We start from the raw sequence: 19,420 nt of genomic DNA, 5'->3' as shown, positions 1-19,420 counted from the left end.
TCCTTATTAGTATCTCAGTATTGACTCCATTTTGATGTATTGTAGTAAGAGATAATATTCTAAGTTTATAAGTCAACAATATTAAGACTTTTGTTTATACTTTAATAAGGAAGATTTTTAAAGGCTTTCTCATTAAAATGTGATACACAAGTCAAGTCTTATTGGAGTCATTTTTTCTAATCCTGAAAAGTAGAAATTCTTGCCTCTCTTTAGCCTAATTGAAGAAATGTATGAGAAGTCTTAAATGATCACTGTTTTAAGATTGCCACTGACTCAAGTTAGAGGGAAAGATTCTGTCGTGGATGTGAAGAAACGAGGGTGTCTTTTCTAAGTCCCAGGTCACTGTATCAGTTTCAAGTCTGACCAAGTGATTGTGGATGGCAACTATGTGTATTGAACGTAGCCGTATTCAGAGTATTTTACTCTTTGGTTTCACCTCATCTTGCTCCTCATTGAAGGATGGAGTAAGAGACTTGTTTTTCATCTCCAGAAGTATCTCATTTGGAGATCAAAAACTAAATTTTCCAGTTAGAAAAGAGTTTCTGGCTAGGATACTTACCACAGACTGTCCTCTTCTGACACTACCACCACCACCACCCCACCCCCCACCCCCCGCCCCAGCTGCTGGTTTCTGTATCTGTTCATTTATGATATAATCTAATTGAATAAAATATGAATCAGAGACAAGGCAGACCTTTTGGGGGGTTAATGGTGGGGGGCTGAGAAGTTTTTTGGTCAATTTCTTTTATTAGTTTGAATTGTGAACTTGAATATTGCTGGTTTTCCCCCTTGAGCTTCTGCTCATTTTGTCTCTTTTTCTTTAAAACAGGCCTGGAACGTTCTGGCTCTGGATGGCAGTAACTGGCAGCGGATTGACCTGTTTGATTTCCAGAGGGATATTGAGGTATAATTATGTGATGTGTGGCCCCATTTCTCATGTTAGAATGTAATTACAGCATGGAACAGATTAGCCCCAACCATATAAATCTCCTTTCCCTGGAGAGAGAAACTATTAATTTCAGTGCATCTGAACTTCATGGGAACCAGCAGCTTCAGATTTTGAGAACAAGCAGAACTATTTTACTGATGGAATACTAAATGATTTAGTATTAATAGGACTAGAAATTTTTTTCTTTATTTTTGTGGTGGAAATGTGAACATGTATTTGCTCTTTTAAGGAAGTCTTTATATTTGCTTTTTGAAGAATGAATAGAGGGGCACCTGGGTGGTTCAGTCTCAGGTCATGACCCTGGGGTCCTGGGATTGAGCCCCAAGTTGGACTTCCTGTTCAGTGGGGTGTCTGCTTCTTTCTCTTCCACTCCCCCTGCTTGTGTTCCCTCTCTTGCTGTGTCTCTGTCAAATAAATAAATAAAATCTTTAAAAAAAAAAAGAGATGAAGAATGAATAGAGTTAACAGTTTGTTGGGGAATGGTATTTGCATAAATTCTAATTGAGATGAGCATTTGGCTTTGGGGGAGCCTACAGACAGTTTTTATGGAGAATGAAAAAATAAAGCCAAAGTCATTTAATGAAGTATTTTTGCTGGGGAGAGATTTTTTTTTCCCTTCTCACTTCTTTCTCATTATTTCATCTCTTAGTAGAGCCTATTATCTCTAAACAGAGAAGGATAATGACTTAAATTATTTTAACATGAACCTGAATTCTGTGGTCCTTGATTTTCTTGTCAGGAGAGTGAAAATAATAGCTTCTTCATTGTAGTATAAGGATAAAATGAGATTTAGATTTAAAAAATTTTTAAGTTCCAGGGAACTTGTCTTGAGGATCCATATAAGAAGTTTTTCAAAGCCTCATGTGAACTTTCCATTAGAAACGGAACTTTCGGGGCATCTGCGTGGCTCAGTGCGTTAAAGCCTCTGCCTCTCTCTGCCTACTTGTGATCTCTGTCTGTCAAATAAATAAATAAAATCTCAAAAAAATAAAAAGAAAGAAATGGAACTTTCCATTTCTACAGAAAGTGCTTTTAAAATAATACTCACTGATATCTTGCTGGATTCTCATGTTTTTCACAATTGCCTAATCTTCATGGATATAAATGTTTAAAACAACAGAACCCACAAAATCATTCAACAAGCTTCTGTTAAGTCTGTTGAGTTTCCGCTGTATTTAGAATGCGGTAGTAAAGACTTGGGAGAGGATTCAGAAGCAATAAAGATAGCTAATGTCCTTCAGTAGCTGCAGGAGGGCAGTCTGCATTAGTATAGTAGCTTAGGAGGTACAGAGCACCAACCATTTCCTCAACTGCAGAGTGTCTCTCAAACTGAGCAGAATGCACAATACAGGGTGTAAGCCTGTTTCAGGAAATGAGTTGATCACAGAAGTTTTCTCAAAGTAAGTTGGAATTTCTTTCTTCAATTAGATTTTGAAAACAAGTAGAAGCTTCCTCTTTGCTTATAAATTATTTAAAAACAAGGATATGTTCTTTTCAAAAACAATGTGGTACCTTAATTTTCTGTTTTGTTTTGTTTACCTGTCTTTTTTTACAGGGCCGGGTAGTGGAGAATATTTCAAAAAGATGTGGGGGCTTTTTACGAAAGTTAAGTCTTCGTGGGTGTCTTGGAGTAGGAGACAATGCATTAAGGTAAGAACGTAACTATTGGTAAATTGATGTTCTTGGTTGAAGTAAGGAACAGCACTATTTCACCCAGAAAAAGCTAAAATAATTTTTATATTCTTAAGCTCTTCAGAACCCAAACATACATAACGTTGCGTATAACACAAAAATAGCCAGTATTGGGATGTATGGTTTTGAGAATAAAACGAGAATAAGTATTCCCCACAAAAGCCAGATTCCTCACATCATAAATGGCTATTTTGGAGCCTTGAGTAAATTTTTTTAAAATTTGTTGATTCAGAGTTAGGGTAATCTTAACCTTGGTTGACACAAAGGTCAATATTTAAAAGTTCGTGGTTGAAAATGAATTTATTTGTAATGTGAGCTAGTTTTGTACAAATATCCAGTACTACCAATAGTAATATCTTTTTTTATTTTTTGTAAGGCCTAGAATTATGCCCATTTCTTTTCACATCTTTAACTTAACTTTGTTTCTTTCCTGTAAAGGACTTTTGCACAAAATTGTAGGAACATTGAAGTACTGAATCTTAATGGATGTACAAAGACAACAGATGCGTAAGTATTTTATGTTTTAGAAGGGTAAGTCATAGCCCCTTGTGTCCTGCCTATACTAGCTTTAAGTGTGGGCACTTAAATACATTTAGCGAATTTTCATCTTACAGAGGGAAGATATTTTAAAAGGAAAAAACAACATTAAAATGGAAATGGCGTAAGAAACTTGTTTTGGAATCTGGCCCAAATTCTATCTTGATATTTAAAGTGAAACTTAAAAATTGTAGACCATGCAGTAGGGATATTAATAATACAAATTACTAGGACTGTTTATGTTTCAAGATACTAGTAGGTTTCATTCAAAAACAAGGTAAACAGGAGTGCCTGGATGGCTCAGTCATTTGAGCATTGATTTTTGCCTCTGGTCTGATCTCAGGATCCTGGGATTGACCCCCCACCCCCAACCCCAACTCTGTGCTCAGTGGGGAGTCTGCTTGTCCCTTTGCCCCTCCTCCCCGCCTGTGCGTGCTCTCTCTGTCTCAAATAAATAAATAAAATCTTGTAAAAAAAACAACAACAGTAAACAGATAATTCTGTTAAAAAGATATAAAATCCTACATAATTAAACAACTTGCAATAATATTGAACATATATTAAATGACCCTTTAAGTGTACTATGTCTGTGTCAGTTACAATATAAATGAAATCAGTCCTTCATCCTTGAGAGCTTACTATCACAGATATAAGAGACATGGAAGATAGACATAAAAAACATTCAGCACCACCCTCCCCAAATTCATTTCCAGGCTATCTGTTGGTAATAAGATGTATCAGATAACACTTAAAATTACATAGGGAAATTGTTTCCTATTTCCTATTTTAATTGTATTCCTATTGTTTACCTTCATTTTAAGGTAAAATGAAGCAGTTAGGAAACATGTTTATACAGGGTGGGGCCAGGATTATTCAGAGATGTTCCTGTTCAAAAAAGGCCTCTTAGAGATGGGATCTTTATAATTGCTTTAATAAAGGAAAGTGGAAGACACTCCAGACACAGGGTACAGTTTATTTCATTCCTTTCTTTGAGGTCACAACATTGTTAACTTTTAGTATAAGAAAGTGTCTGGGGGCGCCTGGGTGGCTCAGTGGATTAAGCCGCTGCCTTCGGCTCAGGTCATGATCTCAGGGTCCTGGGATCGAGCCCCGCATCAGGCTCTCTGCTCTGCAGGGAGCCTGCTTCCTCCTCTCTCTCTGCCTGCCTCTCTGTCTACTTGTGATCTCTCTCTTTGTCAAATAAATAAATAAAATCTTTAAAAAAAAAAAAGAAAGTGTCTGAAAGACAAGAACTATGGTTATTAATTCTACTGTGGGAGAATCACAAGAATACTTGTAAGAGTAAGCAAGTATTATTTCTGTGGATTGATTTGACCCTTTAACATGAGAAATAAATACAATCCCTCCCCTAACTATGACTTTATACCAGTAGTCCACTTTTGCTTCAGATAAATTACCTGTTTCTTTTTTTCTCCTGAATACTTAATGTTACAGAGATAAAGAATCTGACCAGTTTGGTATCTAGACAAGTGACATATGATTTACACTTTTTTCTAAGAATCTATCCTATAAACCAAAGATAAACTGCCAAAAGTATGGCATAATTTATGTATGAAGCTATTCATTATTATTATTTGTAATAACAAATACTGCAATATATTTTTTTAAGATTTTATTTACTTATTTGACAGAGAGCAGGAGAGCACAGGCCAGGGGAACTGCAGGCAGAGGGAGAGGGAGAAGCAGGCTCCCCGCCGAATAAGGAGCCCAATGTGGGGGCTTGATCCCAGGGTCCTGGGATCATGATCTGAGCCAAAGGCAGAAGCTTTAACCCACTGAGCCACCCAGGCGCCCCTCAATAAAATCTTCTTAAAAAGATACTTTTTGTAGGGCCAGGAGACAATATAAATAAATATTGCTCTTTATTTACATTTTTAAAAAGAAACAGTGGAAAGATAATCAAATGGTTGATTTATCAAATGGTGATTTATAAGTGAGAGAGAAAACAGACAGGGAGAGATGAAAGGGAGACTTTGAAGTATCATGTTTATAGTTTTACTTTAATAGCTAGCTGTGTAAATGTTTTACATAATTAAAATATTAATTAAGTCAAAAAGAAATCAAAGCAGTCCCTAAAAATTGAAAACAGAATAAAACATGTGAACCCATGGGGCATCTGGGTGGCTCAGTCATTGAGCTCTGCCTTCGGTTCAGGTCATGATCCCAGAGTCCTGGGATTGAGCCCCACATCGGGCTCCCTGCTCGTCGGGAAACCTGCTTCTCCCTCTGGCACTCCCCCTGCTTGTGTTCCCTCTCTTGCTGTGTCTCTCTCTGTCAAATAAATAAAATTAAAAAACAAAAAAAAACAAACAAAAACAAAAAAAAGTGAACCCAATCACATCAAGTTGGAGCTATAACCACACAGACAGAAATTACTTCTACTGACTTTTATGTTTTTTTTTAAGATTTTATTTATTTATTTAACAGAGGGAACACAAGCAAGGGGAGCGTGAGATTGAGAAGCAGACTTCCCGCTGAGCGGGGAGTCCAGTGTGCAGCTCAGTCCCAAGACCCTGGGATCATGCCCTGAACTGAAGACAGACGCTTAACCATCTGAGTCACCCAGGCACCCCTGATTTTTTAATTCTTAGAAAAGGGTTTTTTAAAAAGATTTTATTTATTTATTTGAAGAGATCACAAGTAGGCAGAGAGAGAGGGGGAAGCAGGCTCCCTGCTGAGTAAAGAGCCTGCTGCGGGGCTCAACCCCAAGACCCTAAGATTATGAGCTGAACGGAAGGCAGAGGCTTAACCCACTGAGCCACCCAGGCACCCCGAATTCTTACAAAAAGTTTTAAATCTATACCAAGGTAGAGAAAAGCATATAATGAACCCATCACCAGCTTCAAATTGATAATCGAAAAATTAATCACTTTAGGGCCAGTCTTGTTTGATCTATATCGTGAAATTTTTCTTATTTTGAAAAAAATCCTAAACATAATATTATATAACCTGTAATATATATTTCTAAAAGATAAAAAGCTTTTAACATAAGCATGTTAACTTTATCATTCCTATTAAAAAAAAAAAAAGCTTACTGTCTTAAAATCATCAAATAACCACTAGTCCAGATTTTTGCTTGTTCTAGTGACTTTAGAAACATGATATTTTGAAGAGTAAAAGATCAGAGTTCAGGGAGATGAAAGTGACTGGAATTTTTGTCTGAAGATGAGGGATCTACTCAAAAAGGGCTATAGGAATCTACATGGATTTAGCTGATAGTAAACTGTAAGTGCACATATTGAGACCCCACAGAGCCAGGCAAAGAACATCTAATAAGGAAGAACAATTACTGGAAAACTTGAAACTGAAAAATTGCCAGAGCTTAAATAAAGCTGGGAGAAGTTGTAACTACCTCAAATGGAGAGTACCTTGGGACATTTAATAACAGACTTCAGAAAGGTCACATCTTGGTAGTAAAGCTACACTAGACCCATCCCAGTAAAGGTTAAAAGAAATAAATTTAGAACCAAACTGACCCATAACTAATTTAGTGATCTGCTAAATAAGTTTAAATTCAACATTCTTTTTTGAAGAAGGCGACAAAACCTAGACACTCAGCATACAGAATTTCCAGCATTCGGCGAAAATTACAAGACATGCAAAAAAGCATGAAATGATAACCAGAGTAAAAACTAGTCAATAGAAACAGACCCTTCAGAAATGATAGAGATTAGAAAATTGACCAATAAAACATTTAAAAATAGCAAGTACAAATGTGCTCAAGAATTTACAAGAAAATTTAAAGATAATATGGACTTGGAAGTAAAAGGATGAGAAAGTATATACTATCACAATCACTAATCACAGGAAACTTGGAGTGGTTATTAATATGAGATGATGTAAACTTCAGGGAAAAGTGCAAATGGAAGACATTAAATAGTAAATGATAAATCAAGTAGACCAAAAACTGGTAAAGCTCTAGAAGACTTGAGCAACAATGAACTTGTCCTAGTATCACCCTTCAAAATAACATGGGTCAAAGAATAGATTATGAAGAAAACTAAAAAATAGGTTTTGCTGTATAATAATGAAAGCACAACATTTGAAACTTGTGGACTGTACCAAAGGCAGTACTTCAGAGAAAAATGTAGTTTCAGATGCTTATGTTAGAAAAGAAAGGTTTAAAATCAAGGATGTAGGGGTACCTAACTGGCTCAGTCAGTAGAGCATGTGACTCTTGACCTCACAGTGGGAAGTGAGTCCCACATTGGACGTAGAGATTACTTAAAAAAAAAAGGTTAGGTTGAATATTAATAAAATAGGAAGCAGGGGCATCTGGGTGGCTCAGTGGGTTAAAGCCTCTGCGGTCGGCTCAGGTCATGATCCTAGAGTCCTGGGATCGAGCCCTTCATCGGGCTCTCTGCTCAGCAGGGAGTCTGCTTTCCCCTCTCTCTCTCTGCCTGCCTCTCTGCCTACTTGTGATCTCTGCCTGTCAAATAAATAAATAAAATCTTTTTTTAAAAAATAAAATAGGAAGCATAAAAACAGTAATGAAACCAAAAGCTTTTTTTTTTAATTTTTTGAAAAAAAAATAAAAATTGACAAGAAAATTTGACTGAGAAAATAAAAGACATAAATTATCAAAAGCAGGAGTGAAGGAGACTAAATACTCAAAAGACAGATTAGGGGCGCCTGGGTGTCTCAGTGGGTTAAGGCCTCTGCCTTCGACTCAGGTCATGATCCCAGGGTCCTGGGGTCAAGCCCTGCATCGGGCTCTCTACTGAGCAGGGAGCCTGCTTCCCCCTCTCTCTCTCTGCCTGCTTCTCTGCCTACATGTGATCTCTGTCTGTCAAATAAATAAATAGAATCTTTTTTTAAAAAAAGACAGATTAAAGGGATTATCAGGAAATATCATCACTGACTTTGTACTAGCATCAGACAGTCTAGGTGAAATGGACAAATCCTGGGAAGACACAAATGACCAAATTAGACTTAAAAAAGACAATCTGAGTAGATCTATAACAAGTAAGTTCAGTGAATAATTCAAAAGCATCCCATACAGAAATCCCCAGGCCCACATGGGTTCACTGGTGAATCCCATCAGATATTTAAAGAAGAGACAATACCAGTCTTAAAGCTGATTTATAAAATATAATAAGTATTTTATAACTCATCCTATGAGGCCAGTGTTTTTCTGCTGCCAAAGACATCACAATAAAAGGTAATCTACTGACTGTGATCCCTCAAACAGCTGCGGAAATACTTGACAGAGTGTTAGCAAACTGAATCCAGCAACTTATGAAAGGATTTTGGATCATAATCAAGTGAGATTTAGCCCAGAAATACAAGTGTGGCTTAATATATGAAAATCAATTAATATAATATCTCATAATAATTAGTAGAATAAAGGAGAAGTCAATAGACTTTTTCTGTACGGGGCCAGATAAGTAAATATTTTTAGGGCTTCAGTGGCCGTACAGTTACCTGTCACAATTTCTCAACCCTGCCAGTGTTTTCCAAAGGCAGCCATAGCCTATATATAAACAAATAGGCATAACTGTGCTCCAATAAAACTTTATTTCTGGGCAGTGAAATTTGAATTTCATATGATTTTCACATGCTGTAAGATATATCTTAAAAATTTTTTTTCAACCATTTAAAAACATCAACACCATACTTGACTTGTGAGCCATATGAAAATGGGCAGCTGGTGAGATTTATTGCCCCCTGGAATAAAGGACAAAAACCACATGATCATCTCAGTGTGATTGGTGGCCTCTAAAATGGCCCCCAAGAACGAGGCCGGTTAGCTCAGTTGGTTAGAGCGTGGTGCTAATAAAATGGCCCCCAAGTAACCCCTGCCTCCTAGTACTCACACCCTTATGTAATCTTTTTCCCTTGAACGTGGACTGGACCTAGTGACTCATTTCTAACAATAGAATACTGCAAAAGAGATTGGATGTCACATTGGAGATTAGGTTACCAAAAGACTGTGATTCTGTCTTGCTCTGCTTTCCCTCAGGGCTCTGGCTCTGTGGTGGGGGACAAGCTGCCCTCTTGGGAGTAGCTCTGTGGAGAGGTTCACGTGGCAAGGAACTGAGGTCTGGCCAGCAGCCAGCAAGAACCTGCAACCTACCAAAAACCAAATGAGCGAGCATGAAATTGGATCTTCTGAGGTCTGCCAACAGTCACCTAAATAAGCTTGGAAGGGAGTTCGCACCCAGTTAACCTTTGAGATGAATGCAGCTATGACCAGAACCTTGATTACAGACTTGTGAGGGATCCTGAGTCAGGCACCCTGCTAAAGTTGCCTGTGCCTGTATTGCTGTCCCACAAAAACTGCGATAGTAAATGTTTGTTGTTATAAGCTGCTCAGTTTCGGGGTAATTAAGTAACAGTAGATCATCAGATACAGAAAAAAACACGTGACAAAATCTAATACCCATTCATAATAAAACAGATCCTCAACAAACTAGAAATAGAAAGGAGTTCACTCAATCTGATCAAAAGCATCTATGAAAAACCTACTGCTGGGGCACCTGGGTGGCTCAGTGGGTTAAGCCTCTGCCTTTGGCTCACGTCATGATCTCAGGGTCCTGGGATTGAGCCCCGAATCAGGCTCACTGCTCAGCAGGGAGCCTGCTTCCCCTTCTTTCTCTGCCTGCCTCTCTGCCTACTTGTGATCTCTCTCTCTCTGTGTCAAATAAATAAATAAAAATCTTTTTAAAAATTAAAAAAAAAAAAAAACCTACTGCTAACATCATACTTACTGATGAAAGACTGAATCCTTACCCCAGGATCAGGAGCAAGGTGAGGATGTTAAATGTCACCATTTCTGTCAACATTCTGTTGGAGAGTCTAGCCAAATGAAATAAGCCAAAAAAAAAAAAAAAAAAAAAAAAGGCATACCGACATGAAAGAAGTAAAACTATCTTCTCAGATGACATAATTCTATAAGAAGTATCTGAAAATGACAGAACATTACTGAAGGAAATTGGACATGTACTAAGAGTGTATAGGGGCGCCTGGGTGGCTCAGTGGGTTAAGCCTCTGCCTCCAACTCAGGTCATGATCTCAGGGTCCTGGGATCGAGCCCTGCATCGGGCTCTCTGCTCAGCAGGGAGCCTGTCCCCCCCCCCCCCCCCCCGCTTGTCTCTCTGCCTACTTGTGATCTCTGTCAAATAAATAAAATCTTTTTTAAAAAGTATATAGAGAACTCTTATGATTAATAAGATAAGCCAGTTAAAAATTGAGCTAAACATGGGGGCACCTGGGTGGCTCAGTTGGTTAAGCATCTCCCTTTAGCTCAGGTCATGATCCCAGGGTCCTGGGATTGAGACCTGCATCACATCAGGCTCCCTGCTCAGCGGAAAGCCTGCTTCTCCCCACCCACCTCGCCCCCGCCCAATCCCCCTGTTTGTGTTCCCTCTCCTGCTATGTCTCTGTCAATAAATAAAATCTTTTTTTAAAAGAAATTGGGAGCTAAACACTTAGACATTTCACCAAGGAAAGAGATGAATGGCTAATAAGTACAAGTAAGGGTGTTCATTATAGAATTGCAGATAAAATCACAGTAGGATTACAATCCATACCCACTAACATGGCTATAATGAAAAAGAGAGTGCAAATGTTAGCAAGGATGTAGAGAAACTGAGACCTTCATGCATTGCTGGTAAGTCGAACATAAACACAGCGTAGGAGCTAGCAATGCTAATGCTAGGCATCCACCCAGAAGGAATGGAAACATAGGTCTACACAAAGACCTAAGACACATATCAGCCAAATAGAATGTATGGCTGCTGTTTGGATCCTGTTTGAACAAATCAACTTGATGAAGGCATTTATAAGGCAGTTGGGGAAACTTTAACACAGATGGGTTATCAGATATGAAGGAATTAAAATCCTTAACTATTAGAAATATATCCTGAAATAATTATAGGTGAAATAATATATGTAGGGTTTGCTTTAAAATACTGGAACAGGGTGCCTGGGTGCTTCAGAGGGTTGGGCCTCTGCCTTTGGCTCGGGTTGTGATCTCAGGGTCCTGGGATTGAGCCCCGCATCGGGCTCTCTGCTCAACGGGGAGCCTGCTTCCTCCTCTCTCTCTCTCTGCCTGCCTCTCTGCCTACTTGTGATCTCTGTCAAATAAATAAATAAAATCTTGAAAAATAAATAAAATCCTGGAACAGGGGCGCGTGGTGGGTCATTTGGTTAAGCGTCTGCCCTTGGCTAGGGTCATGATCCCAGGGTCCTGGGATCGAGTCCCACATTGGGCTCCTTGTTCAGCAGGGAGCCTGTTTCTCCCTCTGCCTGCTGCTCCCCCTACTTGTGCTCTCTCTGTCTCTGACAAATAAATAAAATCTTTAAAAATAAATAAATACTGGAACAAAAAACAGGGAAATAGATGAAGTAGACATAGTCAAATATTAATAAACGTCAAAGCTCAGTGATGGTACATGTATATTTTCTATTTCTCACTCTTGTGTATATTTGAAATTTTCCATCATAAGTTAAAAAAATTAAATGAGAACTCAACCATTGCGGAGAAAGAGCCTTTAGGGGTGTCTGGGTGGCTCGGGGGGTTTAAGTGTCTGCCCTCAGCTGAGGTCTTGATTTCAGGGTCCTGGAACCGAGGCGCCCCCTGCCCCCTGCTCAGCGGAGAGTCTGCTGCTCCCTCTTCCTCTTCATCTGTCCCCAACTTAAGTTCTCTCTCTCTCTCTTTCTCTCTGAAATAAATAAAATCTTTTTAAAAAGAGCCTTTAAGAGATACCTGGGTAGCTCAATTGGCTAAGTGTGTCTGCCTTCAGCTCAGGTCATGATCCCAGGGTCCTGGGATCGAGTCCTGCATAGGGCTCCTTTCTCAGTGGGGAGCCTGCTCTCTCTCTGCCTCTGCCTGCTTGTGCTCTCTCTCTCTCTCTCCTTGACAAATAAATAAATAATTTATTTATTTTTTTTTAAAAAGCCTTTAAGAAATTCATAAAGCGGTACCTGGCTGGTCAGTTGGTGGAGCATGTGACTCTTGATATCGGAATCATGAGTTTAAGCCCCACATTGGGGGTAGATACTACTTTTTTTTTTTAAGATTTTATTTATTCATTTGACAGAGACACAGCAAGAGAGGGAACACAAGCAGGGGGAGTGGGAGAGGGAAAAGCAGGCTTCCCACCAAGCAGGGAACCTGATGCAGGGCCCAATCTCAGGACCCTGGGATCATGACCTAAGCTGAAGGCAGACACTTAATGACTGAGCCACCCAGATTATGACTGAGCACCCCAAGATTACTATTTTAAAAAAAAGAGGGGCACCTGGCAGGCTTTGTTGGTAAATTGGTCACCTCTTGATTTCAGCTCAGGTCATGATCTCGGGGTCCTGGGTAGATCCCCATGTTGGGCTCTGCGCTTGCAGAGTCTGCTTAAGGATTCTTTCTCTCCCTCTCCTTGTGCCCCTCTCCTTACTCACACTTGCTCACTTGCTCTCTGAAAAATAAATTTAAACAAATCTTTTTTTTAAAAAGTCCTAAAGACAAATAGGTAGTAATATCACATAAACTAACTTGTTCAAGCCCGATACCAGTCCATCTTCAATATACCTTGCAAAAATCCAACCATTTCATTACTGCCATGCAAAAGGTTATCTTGAGTAGAGAGAGATTTAAATGAAAGAGCAGAGACAGTTTTCAGTCTTCATGTTGTACCACTTGCTAGCAAGTTCTAAGCTAGCTTTCTGGTATTTCTGTATTTGCAAAATGCATAGAGGTCTCCTGTGAGCACATAGGTAGTTTGCTGTTAAACATTTCCAAATAAGAATGAAGCATCATCATCCCCTCATGCTAATTATCAAACATAGCACAGGCTTTCTTCTTTGTGAAGGGCACCTGCCTCTTCCTCAGCGTGAAAGGTCCCGGGATTTTTAACTGCTTTTCTTTGGGGTATGGAAATTTTACAGTTCTTATGTATACACATGTGTTTAATGAGAATCGTATATGATTTACTAAAGATGTGTCCCTGTTTGTTTATTCATTATTTTCTCCTTTTTCCATTTTTTCAGTACATGTACTAGCCTTAGCAAGTTCTGTTCCAAACTCAGGCACCTTGACTTGGCTTCCTGTACATCAATCACAAACATGTCTCTTAAAGCTCTGAGGTAAATGTCTTATAACAAGAATATCCAATAATCAGAACAAATAGAGTTTTTAAAAATTTCAAATAACTGAAATAAAGTTAGAATCGAAGGAAACTGTGTTTTATGGATATGCACTATAGTTTAGAATAGATCACTTGCCCAAATTATGGACACATTCAGGTGAAATGCCTCGGGATAACTAGGATTTCTGAACAGACTGGTATAGCGTATATGCGAATGATTAGATTTCTCTGAAGGCTTGGTTGCCCCCACTGCTGAAACTGCCACATATCATTATAGCTTAGTGATCAAAGTAGCATTCCGGAGTCAGGTGATTTGCCAGGTACCTTGAACAAATATAACCCTTGTGAGCTTTTCCTTGTCATCTCATAGTTCTGTTCTTAGGATTAAACAGTATTATCACTGTTTGATAATATTAGGCCAAACCATGCAAAGTTGCCAGTATTTAACAGCTTTTATGGTATAAAGATGACAGCTTCATTGGTTCAACCTAATATATATAAAGTGCTTAGGAGAGTTTCTGGCATATAGTAAGCACACAGTAAGTTTTGTTTTAATATTATCCTGTTTTTTAAAAATACATCACAGAAGGTATACCTTAAAAGGAGGGTGAAATGCCCATTCTCTTTGTATCTTTACTTCTTTATCAGTCTTTTACAGGTAATTATGGTCCCATGTATTGGTTATGTTCATAAATAGTGAAAATTAAGCTATTAAAAGAAGAAATATAGATTTAGTTGAGTATAAGTAATCTAAAAATGGCTTCTAGACCTTCCTTATGAATACTGAGTACATATGTATCTAAGGTCATTTGCCAGGTGAGATAATAAACAGGATAAGATAATAGCATTTATGGTTTATAAAATATTTTCACATAAATGATTTCATTTATTTGAAAACCATATGAGGCAGATAGGACAGACACTTACAGATAAGAAAATCCAAAACATTTTTGAATGTAATTCAACCTCACTAAACAAGGTATTGTTGCTGCCCTTTAGCGGCATAGTACGGTGTGATAAGTGCTATTACAGAAGTGAGTGCTTCCATTTGGTAAGAGCATAGGCTGTGGCTGATCTTGGATTAAGAGAAGTTCAATCAGGTTTCCTAAAGTGACTTGTGTGAAGTCACACTATTAATGTTGAAGAATGGACTTGAACCAAGATCCCCTGCCTTCATTTTATAAAACAATTAGAGCAGTATTTTCCAAAGAATATCATAGAGCTTGGGATTCTTGCATAGTTCAAATGTGAAATCAAAGATGAAATGGATATTTGATGGAAGGCAGAGATCAAAGACAGTATAGCCTAATTTTAGCCTATGGAGACTGTACTGAGGAGACTTCACAGATAAGGAAAATGTATAGATCCTTTGTCATTTTTTAAATAAGAATTTAAACCTCTTCATTATTACTTTGATAATTCTTCAGAATTATTTGATAAAGAATCTGATTCTAAACCCTTCAATAATTACTCTGTTAACTTGAACAGGTCACTTAGTTTCCATTTCCTTTCCAGAGACCTTTTAAACATGTGATAAGTGCAAAAAGAATATATTTGAAAAGCATAAACCTCCGTAACAGTCTAATATATCTGAAAAACAGTACTGTGCTCTGTGCTTATTAGTTTAGCTGGATTTGAGATAGCTCTCCTCAGGATACAGTCCCACATGAACTCAACCAACATTGATAACTAGACTTCGTTGTTGTTGTGAGAGTGCCTGTATTCTAAATCTATGTTAAGTAAATGAGTGTATTCTTGTGGGAAAGCATGGGGCTGTAGCCATTCCCTGACTAAATAGCCAATAAAATGAGACTTTGATGCCTTTGGAATTGGATTTAGTCATATATTTGTTTCATTTTGTTTTGTCCTAAGTGAGGGATGTCCACTGTTGGAGCAATTAAACATTTCCTGGTGTGACCAAGTAACCAAGGATGGCATCCAAGCACTAGTGAGAGGCTGTGGGGGTCTCAAGGCCTTATTCTTAAAAGGCTGCACACAGGTAATACTCCATGTAGTGCTTGTGAATTTTAGAAGAACTGTGAACTTTGTAGGCAGCCCGAAGATGTTGGCTGGAGGAATATGTAGTTGTATATTAATGACCAAGGATACATGCTTACCAAAAATTAAAGTGTCTTCTTAGAGTTAAAATATATATATATGAAAAGAATTAACATCAAAGATAAAATTTTTGAGGGGAGGCAAGATAGGGAGAGAAGATCACACTGAGCATGCACCATAGGCAGGAAGCATCTTATGCAGTTTAATCTGAGAAGAAACTTACCATGTTGTCTCTGCCTGAGACCTTGAACTGGAGAGGCAAGGAAGGCAGTCTTAGTTAGCAGTTTTCACTAGTTGTTTAACTACCAGGTTAAATGTGCCAAGTGTACAGAACCTATATTTTATAGTGTTGGTGTTTACTTCCTGACAGTCACATTACAAATCCCAACATATTTTGCTATTAAAAATTTTTGTATTTTACTGTGTATTTTACTGTGTATTTTACTGTGATTAAAAAGAAAAAAAGAATTAACATGGCAGTGTCTCGAAGGAAATAATCAAAAGGGAGTTTAGAAGTGACTGACAAAGTAGGGCTAGGCTCTTGTGACATTCTTTTATTAATGGTTACTGAAACCATGCCTTGGCTTCTGTTAAAAGTGCCCTTATTCCTTCACTGTGATGGGAGGGGTTCCATTGTTTGAAACAGGGCTTTGGAAGCAAGACTGCCTTAAAACAACAGCTTGAGCTTCTGGTTATTTATGGAATCCTGAAAAATATTGATTGAAATGCACCATTATAATCAATTACTTGCCATCTGTTCTCAGCACTGTACCGTGGCACTCATCTTCCAGCAGCAGATAAACCGGATTCCTTTCTCAGCTTCTGCTCCCAAAAGTTTGTTTTTAAAAAAAAAACTTTTTATATAGGAAGTACAGAAGTGTGAAAATTATTTTAGCTTCATAATCCCTGAGCAAAATGCTGTGAGGCATACTTAATTTATCAGAAGAGAAATCCATAAACATTAGGCAGTGTTTATTTTATCTTTTCCTTGATTTGGTGATCATGTGAATTTGATGTGGTTGGAACTGATGAAAAATACTGATAACCATACTAATGACATGAATTATGCCTTTATTTGATGATGGGTCATTGTTTCTGGTTCATTGTTCCTTTGAAGCTTGGTGGCTTTATTTCGAATGTGTTGACAAAATGTGTATACTCCTATATCTTTATCTCTTGAAACAGTGTTAGTAATCTTTTTCTTCTGTCTTTTTAATTTTTCTAGCTAGAAGATGAAGCTCTGAAGTACATAGGTGCACACTGTCCTGAACTGGTGACCTTGAACCTGCAGACTTGCTTAGTAAGCCATCCCTCCCACAACTCTTTTGTATTAGTAATTCATTGCAGTAATATTATTGTACAAGCATCCATCATCAAGACCAGTGGTTTTTCCACCTCAGCCCTGGGATCACAGGAGACACACAGATATAATTCTTTGCATGTTTAAGGACACTCACTCCTAAGGGTTTTGACATAGGCAGTATAGAAGACAGCCCATGCAGATTTCCAAATAAGCTAACTAGAACTCCACCCCTTTTCTACTTTTAGAAGTGAATTATTCACAGACTTTAGTACCTAGAATATTTTTTGGTTAATTAATTGCAGTTATGCCAATGAAGATCTATCAGTGAGTCCTGACTATTGGGAACCACTGATCTAAACAGATGACAAGCAAAATGTACACAAGTATTTCCAAGTAGTATTGTAATTCACATTCGGCTTTTTCAGACTGTCACCTCTTTTGTGTCTATCCCCAAACCCCTGCATTTTGTTCGATTTGCTGAAACTCTTCAGGGTCCTAGAACATCAACAATACACTTTTATCTTTTCTCTCTTGCCTTGAAAATTACAAATATGTGTTGCCTTGGAATGAAAGCCTCTCTGGCAATGAAAAAGACTTGATGAGGGTTTGCCTTGTTTTTGCTAAAACTTCTGCTCATTATCCCCTCCCGTTCTTGTATAATCACTTGAAACTTGAGACCATAGTGGTTGTTGAAAGGTGACACATACAGGGCCATGTTTTGTGCAATTGAAGCAACCCCCCTTCCAGCCCTTAAGGGATGGTGCTGATAATGATCTGCTTGGGAGGCTCCTAAAGACTGAGTTAAAGGAATGATATGCCTTTTAAGTCTGATCACCGCTTCCTTTTAATTCTGATTGCCATAGCTGCTAACTCTCGGAATTTGCCTGATTTCACTTATGAAACTGAACTATCTGGCCTGACAGGAAGAGCTTACACAACTGCTGTGAGCATGAAATCATCATCTTACAGTGACAGGAAAAAACTGTTCTCCAGCATCTTTGGGTCTTACGTATGTGTATATACACACAGATACACTCTGTATGTATCTGTGTGAATATATGTTACGTACACATATATACCATACCTACTGTTTGCTGTTTTAGTTTCATTTCCTTGGCCCTTCCAGCAGATAGAAACCCCAGCCGGTAAGCACAAAGAACCAACTCTGTCATCTGTTTATTTTACTCTTTCCCTTCACCCAGATCTTAGGGCATAAGTCATTCCTTCTGTAGGATGTGATGCAATGATTCTCATTCCTAAGACTTCACATTTCTGACCAAAACTGTTGACGTGACCAAAGTACATTCTCATTCCATTCTCTTTTTCTTGACTAAGTTGAAAACATAGAAGTTCAGTAAATTTTACTATTTTTAAACTTTGAAGAATTGTTATATATGACTTATCTCATCTTTCTTCCTCAGTAATCTCTTAAAGACTTGAAAACATTAAGAAGCAAAAGGCAGGGGCACCTGGGTGGCTTAAGTCGGTTAAGCATCTGCCTTCGGCTCAGGTCATGATCCAGGGTCCTAGGAACGAGCCCCGCATTGGACTCCCTGCTCAGTGGGGAGCCTGCTTCTCCCTCTGCCTGCCACTCCCACTGCTTGTGTCCCCTCTCTCTCTGTCTCTCTGTGTGTCAAATAAATAAAATCTTAAAAAAAAGGGGGGGGGAGGAAAAGGCAGCACAGTCCTACAATATACTTTCCTGATATTATGTGACACAAATTCTCATTGACCTGGTACATATGCATGTTTATTGATTGCTGCTTCCCCCTTTACATTTCAATTATCCTCATTTAGTTATAACTATACATCACACTTGCATGGTACCTTTTTAGTTACTTCCACATGTGTTGCTCCTCATTAATTTATCCTCACAATACATCTTGTATCTGCCTTAGCATCTACTTTTTTTTTTTTTTAAAGATTTTATTTATTTATTTGACAGAGAGAAATCACAAGTAGGCAGAGAGGCAGGCAGAGAGAGAGAGGGAAGCAGGCTCCCTGCTGAGCAGAGAGCCCGATGCGGGACTCGATCCCAGGATCCCGAGATCATGACCTGAGCCTAAGGCAGCGGCTTAACCCACTGAGCCACCCAGGCGCCCCAGCATCTACTTTTTTATCTGTATCTTGCTTTAGTTATACAATATTGAGAATATACTGATTTAAGCAGTGAATACTTAAAGCTTGATATTTTTTTTCTAATTGTCCTGGCAACCTAAGGACACTGATTGAACAAAGATGACAGGAGAGCTTTATTCTGAGGCCTACACAAAATTTGTGAATCTAGCAGGACAAATTGAATTGCTAATCACATCCAACATGTTAAGATGTTTATACGTGGCATTTTTTTTTTTAGCATAACATTTTGGTGTGTCCTTTTCAAATTTTAGAATAATTTAAAACATATAAAATTATATTTGAGTTGGATACAGCTGTTTATCTCCATAAATTAAGGTATTTTTTACGCTGTTACAATTAAAATTACTAAATGGGGGAAAAAAAGAAATAGATCTGTGGTTGATAATCAAGTTGAAACTGTCATGCACAGGTTGTTTTATTTTTTCATTAACTTAATGTCAGTGTCAGTTTTGAACTTGCAAATATGTTATACTGCTGTTCTTACTGTTTTCTGGGTTTTAAAGTAATTTAATTGAATCTAACCCATGATGCACCTCATGCTGTTCTCAGTCCCATTACATTAAAAGAATCCCATTATAGCTTCTTCCGTTTACACCAGAAATGAGCACAGGGGTGCCAGGCTCAGTCATGTGATTC

The 19,420-nt window shown here is 38.2% G+C and overlaps 1 protein-coding gene across 3 annotated transcripts in view; it reads left to right on the top strand.

Annotated features, from left to right (window-relative positions):
• The window catches only part of FBXL20 (F-box and leucine rich repeat protein 20), a 97,589-nt gene that overhangs the window by 68,203 nt on the left and 9,966 nt on the right, over window positions 1-19,420 (top strand). For all 3 annotated transcript variants that reach the window (XM_045984940.1, XM_045984941.1, XM_045984942.1), the window contains 6 exons: window positions 830-904; window positions 2,505-2,599; window positions 3,080-3,148; window positions 13,187-13,282; window positions 15,157-15,283; window positions 16,568-16,642. In XM_045984940.1, the coding sequence (XP_045840896.1) occupies window positions 830-904; window positions 2,505-2,599; window positions 3,080-3,148; window positions 13,187-13,282; window positions 15,157-15,283; window positions 16,568-16,642 (537 nt within the window). The remainder of the gene's footprint in view (window positions 1-829; window positions 905-2,504; window positions 2,600-3,079; window positions 3,149-13,186; window positions 13,283-15,156; window positions 15,284-16,567; window positions 16,643-19,420) is intronic.

This window comes from Meles meles, chromosome 18, assembly GCF_922984935.1.
Source record: "Meles meles chromosome 18, mMelMel3.1 paternal haplotype, whole genome shotgun sequence".
In the NCBI taxonomy this organism is placed as follows: Eukaryota; Metazoa; Chordata; class Mammalia; order Carnivora; family Mustelidae; genus Meles; species Meles meles.
The sequence above is the reverse complement of the archived record's forward strand: the minus strand, read 5'-3'. Positions and strand labels throughout refer to the sequence as shown.